This window comes from Cavia porcellus, unplaced genomic scaffold (assembly GCF_034190915.1).
Source record: "Cavia porcellus strain 051 isolate PalLab524CR breed Dunkin Hartley unplaced genomic scaffold, mCavPor4.1 scaffold_21, whole genome shotgun sequence".
Taxonomy (NCBI): domain Eukaryota; kingdom Metazoa; phylum Chordata; class Mammalia; order Rodentia; family Caviidae; genus Cavia; species Cavia porcellus.
In genome coordinates this window covers 27,607,244-27,618,371 of record NW_026947504.1, presented here as the reverse complement: position 1 = coordinate 27,618,371, position 11,128 = coordinate 27,607,244, and the positions used below count along the sequence as shown (strand labels likewise).

Below are 11,128 nucleotides of genomic sequence, written 5' to 3'. Positions count from 1 at the left end.
TCCTCCTTCCATTTCAGAAGTTATTTTGAATGTGTATGAAAATTAAAAACTTCAATAAGAATGGAACTATTAACAAATACTATTCATCAATTTACTAACAATATATGGAAACATTAAATTCAAACATGCTAAATACTGTGTTAAAAAAGAACACTGAACACAGCAAAATGTGTGCAATTAAATTATTACATTTGGTAATCAATATTAAGTATTAATAAACTTTCTAAATTTACAAGTGGTGAAAAATTATTACTAGGTAAGAAATAGGTTTAAAATGAATTGATGAACATTCTTCAGAATTCACAGGAAGCATCAGATCATCTTTTAAGAAAACACCATGTAGGCAGTGTAATGAAAATCTCAGAGAAACAAAAGATAAAGAGGACAAATGAAGAATAACAAATCATATGCATAAAAAACAGACTCGAAAACACAAGTATGGAGCAAAACTTTTGATTATGTGATTCAACAAGTAACTGCTTCCTTAAAAAACATTGAGTGCATTAAAATATTTTAGGCAAAATCCTTTTGCATTAATGATAAGTTGTAAAAACAACTCAGGTGTAAATATCAGTAAAAATAGATTGTGAACCAAGAGAAAGACATGTCGACACAAGTCTTACATTAGAAAATGAAATTTAAAGAAGATAAATAGAAAGATCTCAACAAGTACTGCTATAAAAATTCACTCCGGAATTTTGCTGAATTTAACACATAAACTCAGTTCAATGTCATTTGAAATGGAAGAGCCTTTGGTATCCCAAATGCTAACAGGGATTTGTTAGAAAGGAAATGCAAAACCAAATATCAAAATAAAGTTTAATCAGCATATTTAAGGACACTAATTCTTAAAGAGAAAAAAAATAGGATACATTGAAAAATTGTGAAATTCAATGATCTGTAAAAAACTGATCATAATAAAAATGATTGAAAAAGACAAGTGGAACACAAGGTAAAATTAAGTACAATAGGCAAACACAAACAAAAAGATTTATTAAAAAAATGTAGAACAAGAAATTTCCAGACTAATATGCAACATCAAAAGATGATTTTTATAATTGTTAATATTAAGACTGTTACAGGAAAAAGCAAAAGTCAGTTGTTTACTGATGTAAACTCCATGTTTTAATCTAATAACTAACCCACAAAATGTTGGAGATTTTTCCTGGAAGCACTGTGCTTCACAAATGACATTTTTTTTTAACTAGGAAGGTTTCTTATTTACTGGAATGTGTTTTGTCTCTGAAGTGATGCAGAGAATTTCTCTCTGGTCTTAACAAAATAATGTAGCACTTAGGGGCAAAGATGCAGCCCAGAAACCCTGCTCCAGAGACCAAGATGGAAAAGACCTCCATGGCCACCATCACCTTCCCCTTGCTGCTGTGATATATGGGGAGGAAGGTGAGCCACATACTGCAGAACACGAGCGTGCTGAACGTTAGGAACTTGGCTTCATTGAAGGTGTCAGGCAGGTTCCTGACCAAGAAAGCCACAGTGAAGCTGAGCAGGGCCAGGGAGCCCAGGTATCCCAGGACACAATAGAAGGCCATGAGGGAACCCTTGTTGCACAGGATGATGATGTGACCATGTTCAGAGTGTACATCTGTGTCAATGTATGGTGGGTTTGTCCCCATCCACACTCCACATAGAGTGAGTTGGACCAGGGTGCAGATGGGGATGATGTAGTTTGGTGCCCCTGATATCAGCAACTGCCTCATCCTTTTGCCTGGAGCAGTGATCTTAAAGGCCAGCACCACAGTAATGGTTTTGGCCAAGACAGTGGAAACCACCACAGTGAAGACAACTGCAAAAGTGATCTGTTGCAGGATGCAGGTGGCTGAGTTGGGACGGCCAATGAACAGTAACGAGCAGAGGAAACAGAAGGTGAGGGAAATGAGCAAGGTGTAGCTGAGAGCTCTGTTATTAGCCTTGACAATAGGAGTGTCTTGATGCTTTACAAAAAGACCAAGGACAGCAGCTGTGAGAACAGTAAGACTCAGGGCTGTGCCAGCCAGCATCTTCCCTATGAGGTCTTCATGAGCCAGGAAAGTCACAGACTTTTGGAGACAGTGGTCTTGCTGTATTGTGGCATACTTATCATCAGGGCATTTCACACAGTGCTCCATATCTGCTGAGAAATTCAAATTGTCATTAGCTGAAGTTTATTAATTTTCCCCATTCACCCAACTGTTCATAGAATTTCATAGGTCTTCCTAAGAAAAATTGTGTTCTTTTGTTTCTGTTTCATGTTTTTTTTTTATTTAAAAGAATTTTCTTTCCATTTCTAGACAAGAATCCTAAATGAAAAATTGAACTGAGTTACAACTCTCCCTTCAAAAGTTTTTATATTTTGAAATAATCTTAATCATAGCACTGTCCAAGCTGCCCTCAAGTTTGTAACCCTTTTGTCTCACACTCCTGGAGTGCCTGCATTCCAGGTCTGCATCAACATGCCCAGGTTTTCATTTAATTTTCTAGACAATGAGAAAAGAAATGTTATATCTACAGTATTTCCCAAGCATTGTTTCCCTTTACAGTTCTATATTTTCATAGAAAAACTAATTATGTACCTATCCGTAACTAATCTCTGTAAATTCATGCTTTACAGATTTGTTCCATGAATCACCACTTGACAAACCCCAATAATTTACCATGTTCTAGCACTATGATGAGATTTGCACACTGTCCAGTAGGATATTTCCTCCACTCCATGAAAATTTAAAGCTTTCTTGAAAAAACATGTTGCAGTTTGTATAACAATTACATAGTTTACATAGGACAAATTGTAAAATGCTAAATCCTCCCATTGTTGACCATTTCCATCCATGAACATGCTTTCTTCAATTATTTCAGCTTTATTACTTGAAATTTTTTGGACTTGTACTGGAGAGTATTCTGTACTTTCAGAATACCTATAAATGTTAAAAGTATATCACCAATGCCTTAAGGTTTCTTAAGTGTGAATTTGTGTAATATCATCTTGGAAAGGGTAATGACTCATGTACAGCAATAGATTACTTTTCAATTTATGTCCCAAAACCACAGGTTCAATTATTAATTTCTGTGTGCTTTACATTTACAAACCAATACTGTATAAAAATTATCCTGGATATATTCTTCTTTCCCATACTTGATGGTTTTATATGTTTTTCTGAGTGTTTTGTATCAACAGGGACATGTAGCATATCTGGTAGGAATCATAAGGAATATTCTACTGTGACACTTGCTTTCAGAATTAACTCCAAAATGTGTAGTTTACTTTAGGGTTGTATAAATGTAATTTGTAGAATGTATGAAGTGTCTTCCTATCCTTAACTTTCTAAATGTTGCTTTTTCTTATTTATAAATCATGGAAAGGATTTCAATGTTATTATGTTTTCTTCATTCACTGATACCATTTCTAATTTTTAAAGACATACAACACTAAATTATATTTAATAGACTGAATTTGGCCATGGATTCCCTATTTAAAATATGTGTGAATTTAGAATAGAATGTGTCAATTTCATTTCCAAAGGAAAGTGATATGTAAACTTAGCTTCTTGTGATGACATTGTTTGCTGGCAGTAACATAGTGTAGCATTTCTCTCTCTGTTTTAAAAATATTAATGTGTTCATGTTTTCAGTACATAATGAGTCCATTCACTGCAGGGAATTGGTATATGTACATAACACATCATAATTCTTGTTCCTTTTCTCTATTGTCATTTATTGTGCCAGCTTCTAATTCATTTATTTATCTTATAAATCCTTGTACATTTTATTGCTATATACACAGATTAACACAAGACTCATAGGACAAAAGACATATAAAACATATAAGAGAATTATACTAAGTCAATATTTTTGGTAAACTCTCCATTCTGTATTACAGTAACTTTATCTCCCTTTCCTTTCTCCTCTTTGTTACTTTTCATTATGTTTTTACATGTTGAGTTTTTCAAATGAGATATACTATGCAATGTTTCCACTCATGGGTGAGATGTACTTCACTTTACATGATGGCCTCAAGGTACATCAATTTTCTCCCAAACGAGTCAAGTTTTTCTTCCTTTTGATGATAGTAGTCTGTAGAGCTCCTAGGTCTTATCCTAGGTATATCCTCTGAACTTAACTGATAGTGTTACTTTTTCCTTTCTCTGAATGAGTTTTAGTAAATCAGCATTGGCATGATGCTTTAAGCATTGAAATTTCACCACTGGTGCATCTTTTTCAGTTTTGAATCCTGATAACATTTATTTTTATTGTATTTTATTAGTACCTATTAATTTTATGAACTAATAAGTTTCATTGTAATATTTTCTATATAAATATGTTTCCCCCCTTCCTTCCCTTATACCCCTCCCACCTAGTCCCTTCCCCTTCTCTAGTAACAGTCTCCCTTCCACTTTATATCATCCTTGTTGATCCCATATATCATGGAGGATTTGTGATACTTCACTGCATGAATCTGATTTATTTCATTTTATATGATTATCTCTAATTTTGTCATTGTTCTGAAAATGTCATAATTCCATTTACTTCATGAATGAATACATTAATTCATATATAATAAATGTCTTTATTCACTTTCTAATGGCATCTTAGGGATACTCAGTATATTGGCTGCTATGCATTGTATACAATAAATATACACACGAAAGTATGTGAGTAGAATGCTGACCAATTCCTTTATGCATATACTATGGATGATATAGCTGGGAGTAGGTTAGAGAGAACTTCTTTTAATACTTAATCCACATAAATATTTTGGAGAAATATGAAACTAAGAATCCATATTTGTTAGTAGGGTTTGGTCAATTTGTTTTATTTTTTCTTACAGTGTCTAGCTATTGTTTTTGAGTTTCAAGTAAACATTCAAATAGATTGGTGTAGAACAGTGAACTATACACTATATGTTCATAAGGAAAATTTTCACAGATCTGAAGAAATAACAAAATTTTTCGTTATGATATTATTGTTTTTGAAAAGTGTCTTTGTCAACTTCTTCTAATGTATTCATTGTTGTCAATTATTTTTTTTTTTACCATAATCAACTTTGGTTCTCTTGAGTTTTTTGTGTTTTAATTTCTTTTATTTTGTTTCTCAACTTGCATTTTTTGTTTCAATTTTCTGTTTATTACCTCATTTTAAAAAATATTTCCAATGCAGAATTTGTTTTTCAATAACTGAATATTCATAGCAGTACATAAGTATAATATAATATATGCATTTGTCATAAAATAGTTTTTGCTTCATCTTTTATATTTGATAAATCATTCAAGTACAGGTGCTTGTTAATTTGTATCTTAAATTATTGTATGAGAAACAAAATTTTTGAGAATTGTTATTCAGAAACCAGAAGTATTATCAACTTAATAGAAATGTATCACACTCTGAAACTCCATAGAGAATACATATACAAGTTAAAATAAGTGACATGATCAATCTTGAAATATTTCAAATCAAATTTGAAATCATACTAAGTAGGTTGCAAGATAAATATGTCAGCTGTTAAAATGTATTAGAAAATATCAAGTATAAAGGTGAGTTTACCATGTCATGGTTTTTCGTCATGTCAAGTGTTTCCAAAGTCATTCAAAATTCTTTAGTTGTGTGATTTGGTAACTTTTCTATACACTGTCTCTATTCTCACCCTAATGTTATCTGTGTTTTAAGGACACAGAATTTCATTTTTAGCCTTTTGAATAACATACAAGTGGGAATCAGCCATTTGGGACACTTCTGCTAATCCTAAACAAGAATTTATGTCCCCTTACTTCTTCTTAGTATAATAATGAAAGAGTCAATTTCTCATCTCTGCTACAAAACACCTTGCATGGAGAACATAGAACAAGAGAATTTATTCTGGTCCGATTTTCAGTACACATTCATTGGGCTAAAGGTCATAGTCAGCTGTTCACCCCAGGGAAGCAAACAGCACAAAGAGAGATAGACCAAAGCCACAGAAGGGGGGAGCGGAGGCAGGATTCCTCAGTGAAAATGCCTCTGACATTCTCCTAAAAATATAGATCCCATCACTCATTAAATCTCTTAGACTGAATGCATATTTTTTAACAACTCTGTGGCACAAACTGTGATTCAAGATTATGTAATTTCCTCTACTGATGTGTGGCTTCTGGTATAGCAGAGATAACATGCTAGTAACTGATGTCATAGTGTACTCCAGGGATGTAACACACTAAAGATCTATCTCTATCTCAAGTCAAGCACAGTCTCTCTGAGCACCTGCTTTCTACCAAGTTCAGTGCTAGATCCTGAAAAGTATGAATATTCTGGATCTTCATCTCCAATTTAATGAGGTTTCAATCCTGTGCATAGCTGTTGTTTAACAATACTAGTGTTAAGCTTTATTGGAGATGGAACTCAGGTGATAGGGTGGGAGAAGCATTCTCACGTAAAAATACTATTTTAATTAGGTATATAAAAGCAACTCAGAATAGTTTCAGAGTATTTTGTGTGCCTGTAATTTCAGCTATACAGTATTCTGAGACAGACTGGTGAAAAGTTGCACGATCTGTCTCCAAAAAAATCACAACAATAACAAAAGATATGGAGATATGGCTAAGCATGAGGGAACCAGTTGGTCCCACCCTCACCAATGTCAGAAGGAAAAAGAAATACAAAAAAAGAAAAAAATGAATCTATGAGTGCATACAAAGGAAGGGACAGAGGATGTGCTGAGTTGAACAAATAAATTTCCACCTGACAGAAGAAAGAATTTTGTCATCACTATCCTTTGGAAGTCTTTTTTTCCATTTTCTGGGGTAAATATGAATTGAACATGAAGAATGTCTCCCTAAAACACACTCTTACCAGTGTCATTGGTGATCTCATTCTCTGGGCAAGGGGTGCAATCAAAACAACAGGCAGGTTTTCCTTCCTGAGAGGTTTTCCTGAATCCATGTTGACAACTCTCACTGCACACAGAGTGGGGCATCTGAGGAAAAAAATACAAGTTGCTGAGTTCTTAAAAATGTATCAATCTTTTAGAACTGGAAAGAAAAACAATTTGTATACATAAATAATATTACATGTATGAATGCATGAGTGCCATATTTAACATCATGAAATTTATAAACATTTACAAAATATAAACAAATATGCTCCTTTCTAATTCATTGGAAAGCTAATAATCAATGAGAAAATTGATAAAATTGAAATTGAGATATTTAAATGGCATTGTTTCCCATTACATAAAATTTGGTATTCAAAATCTACAGCAATATTTTGGTTACTTATTGTTACTGAAGTGCTTTATAATTATATTGAATGTACCTCTGTAATTCCTGTGGCCCACTCAATCATATCATCAGATAAAGACAGTCGTTGGCCTTGTGGCACATGTGGGGTAAATGTTCCAAATTTGACCTTAAGTCTAAGGCCTTCTGGAAAATTCCAAAAGTTTAGAATGTCATACTGTCCATCCACTTTGCTTTTGTCATTCAAATTCACTTGGTCTCCAGCAGGATTCTTAAACTGAATGTTCTTCAAAATTGGGTTGAGCTAAAAGAGACATCATCCTCTGCTGAAAAGGACTTCATGACTAAGACACAAATGAACTAGGGAAACCTTTTAATTATCTTTAATTTTTATTACATAATGCAACATGGTCACTAGCATTTAATAAAGTAGAATAAATGAAGCATCATGGAAGAAAAATATCTCATTTTTCCTAAAAAATCGATACATCTCAGGAGAAAAATTGTATCTAAACTAACTTAAATAAAATTTCCATGCAAGTTAGAAAATAAAGTCTAAGATATTTTATTATTTTTAACTCTCATGTTCCCACAGCTTGTAGTTGCAAAATGAAGATTTCACAAGCAAATAACACTGCAGCATGAAGTGAAAAATTCAAGATTATATATTTAATATAGAGTTTAACACGATATAAATTCAATAATACAAAGAGTTCTTTTATACTAAGTAGCTTATGAAAAATATTTATATTTATATAATAAATATATTATCTGAGTGGACACATTCGTGCTTAAGAGAAAAGCAATGATCTGGTCTTCTATTGATTTTTTGGATGACAGTGCTTTCTTGTTAAGTGAACACTCCTACAAAGCTCAAGATTTACTTCCTTAACAATGACCTAGTATGGAATCATTTGTACTTTTGGATGTCTTCTAAATTTCTCACACACCTAGATTACATTGCATGCCATCCAAAAAAGTAATTTACCTGCCATGGGGAAAACACTGTCACTTTCTTGTTTTCCACCAATGACATTTGAGCTTGTTGAAGAAGCATCTCATGGAGGGCATGGGCCACCGCATACACAGCATTGTGTACATTGTGGCTCCAATCGGTCATAGTTGTGTCAAAATGACTTGCAGGCAACTGCACCAGTGAGGCATTGGGTGAGCAGTCCTTCAGGGAACAGTCGGCATCAGAGAATGAGCAGTGGAAATTGTTGAACCAAAATCTAGTGAGGTAAAAGTCATCTGGGTATTTAGAAGGGTTGACTTCTTGCACAAACATTTTGAAATCAGAAATTTCTTCATGATGGTTAGAAAAAATGAGAGTCCCATGGAATGAATTGAGGATGAAACTTTTCCCAGTCATGTCAGCATGCCACTGTGAGTTTGTCACCCAGACTTTTCCTGTTAATAAGTTCTGCTCTATGTAATAGTTCACATCATTTAGGAAATCAGTGTCATAGTAAATGATCACCACATTCACTTGTGATGTTTCCTTGGTCAAAATAATGTATTCCTTTGCAGCTGCCATATATGATACAAGATGAGTTGAGACCATTTTCACAAATGCTACACAGATTTTGTTTCTGTCCATTTCCCCTGTCACATCTGAGAGGAACTGAAGTCCTTTATGACCTTCCATAATGACCAGTCCTACCCATGTCCATCTGAAATGAAGCAATAAGGAAACCATGGCAAGGACCAGAGATGTGTCCTTAGGGGCTGCCTGATAGATAGAAGGAAACTGTCCATTGTCTCCTAGCACAGGATCAAAAGACCCAAATGTTACCTAATAGGAAAGAAAATTGGAAGGAATATAAATGGAAAGTGTTGACAAAGCATGAGCTCAAACCTGGGGAATACTAAATAACAGCAGGAAGGCATTGAAGGAGATACTATTCATCCAGTCTTTCTTTTCATCTCACTTCACTGAAGCTTTCTAGACATCAACTATGAGGCACAAATTTTTAGGAAGAATTTTTGCTTCTTTCTCCCCGTTTTTCTGTAGACAAAAAAGCTTCTGAGCAAATCACTAAGTCTCTCTGAACTTATAAATTGAAATTTCACAGTGGTTAAGATGCATTTTAACCAGGATCCTTCTTCTACCCTATTTGATCATCTCAGAATGTCCCCATCCAAGACTTGGTTTTATTTTTCCTAATCTTACTAATCCTCACCTGTGGAAATTTGTAGAGCTCTAGCAGGGTTCCAACTTGAGCAGAAGCTGCCCATGATGTTCCTGTTAGCACTGCTACAGACTTGTTTTTTTTCCTACAAGAGTAATTAGGGATGTCACTCTGTCCTGTGAGCAAAATGAGGGAACTCTCCAGCATCTTCCAGTGGCTGTAAGGGAAGTTATGGAACTCGTATCCCAGAGATATGTTGGGTAAAAGATGAGGATTCTTGTTGATTTTTTCAATGGCAAATAGGAAGGCTAGAACATTCTGGTAGCTGTTAGGCATGTGCCTGCATAGAGGTATAGAGGTCTTTATTGTAAAAACTTAATCTACTGCAAACCAGTGCCATAGCATTTATGAAATGTTCAACTTCCTCCCTTAAATTCATGTTTTACAAACTGAGGAGTAAATGTGACAGTATTAGTGGTCTTGTTATGGGAATGTACTTAGGGCTAGATGAGAACCAGAGGAAGGATTTCTAATAAATAAAGTAACTGTCTTAAAAGATTTCAGGACAATTGTTTGATCTTTCTGCTATAGGAGTATACATTGGCCAACTGGTAAGCTAAAAAGCTTATGATTTTGCATTTTCTGAGTCAAAACTTTGACATCTATAGTTATTGTTTTAATCACTATGCTGATGATGTCTATTTTTATATAGCAGGAAAAATTCAGGTGATATCCTAACTATGGTTATACAACCAGGAAATTAATTCCATCTTTGGGAGAATAAGTTCCGATGCTGTGTTAGATTTTATAGTTAACACTTCATATTCTATCAGTGATATACATAGAAATAGAAATAACAACAAAAAGGGGGAAAATGATGTTAAAGGAAACATCTGTGACACAATAAGTAATTTGACTGGGGGTGAATATGGTCCAGCAAAAATCTGAAATTGTGTTACCTAACCCTCTGCCTCATCAAAGTAATGCACCTGAGCAACAAAGTCAATTCAGGAGGTATTTCAGTCCTAGATTTACATTATACTAAAAATCTATGTGATTAAAAACAGCGTGTTATTGGGCAAAACCTGACTTGTAGTTCATTGAAACAGAAGAGAAGATACAGAAACAACCCTAGGTACACTTACCAATGTTATCTTTGACATGGATTAAATCTCTTCATTAGAAGAAAGATAGCACATTAAATAAATGTTGCTGGGAAAATTTGACTATAGACATGATAATGGTTGAAGTAGTGCAAAGGCAAGATATATATATATATATATATATATATATATATACATATATATACATATATATGACAGAAGAAGCTATAAAATTCAAAATTTTAAGAAAATACATGAAAAATAATCAATTGAATTATTAAAACATAACATCAATAAAGCAATATCATGTGTTTTACAAAGATCCATTTGGGCAGTTGCTTAAAGTAAATATTAAGGAAATAATATTTGCCTGCATGATCTGAAAAAATGTACATTATATTTGTAGATCATCATTTGATTCTAAAAGTAAAGTTTTTTTAAATATACATAGGTTTGAGCCCAGTCAATTTACTTCTCAGCGTTTACTTGCTTTAATCAGACAATGTGCATATGTATATTTCTATACTGCATTCTAATAGCTATCAAAAATTTATCTATAAACTTCCTTATTATAAAGACATGAGGGAAGAATCCACTTAGAAATTTAGGAAGTTGCAAATTGTGTGAAAAGATGAATTTTATCGATTTTACAGGACATATAATGAATGCACATAAATTACCTTGAAAGTTG

At 33.7% G+C, this 11,128-nt stretch overlaps 1 protein-coding gene across 1 annotated transcript; it reads right to left on the bottom strand.

Annotated features, from left to right (window-relative positions):
• Positions 1-1,217: 1,217 nt before the first annotated feature.
• LOC100722661 (vomeronasal type-2 receptor 116-like) lies at positions 1,218-9,670 on the bottom strand. The gene is made up of 5 exons (XM_023560413.2): positions 9,386-9,670; positions 8,191-8,997; positions 7,279-7,506; positions 6,817-6,940; positions 1,218-2,131 (listed from the first exon to the last, which is right to left on the bottom strand). The coding sequence occupies exons 1-5, from the start codon at positions 9,668-9,670 to the stop codon at positions 1,218-1,220; spliced, it is 2,358 nt and encodes a 785-aa protein (XP_023416181.2).
• Between the last annotated feature and the right edge of the window lie 1,458 nt (positions 9,671-11,128).

Excerpts from the sequence above, each read along its gene's own strand:
- LOC100722661 (XM_023560413.2), bottom strand. The coding sequence starts at position 9,670 with ATGCCTAACAGCTACCAGAATGTTCTAGCCTTCCTATTTGCCATTGAA. Across the intron at positions 7,507-8,190 it reads CAGTGTTTTCCCCATGGCAG|CTCAACCCAATTTTGAAGAA; the intron begins GTAAATTACTTT and ends TGTCTCTTTTAG. Across the intron at positions 2,132-6,816 it reads TGAGATCACCAATGACACTG|CAGATATGGAGCACTGTGTG; the intron begins GTAAGAGTGTGT and ends TGAATTTCTCAG.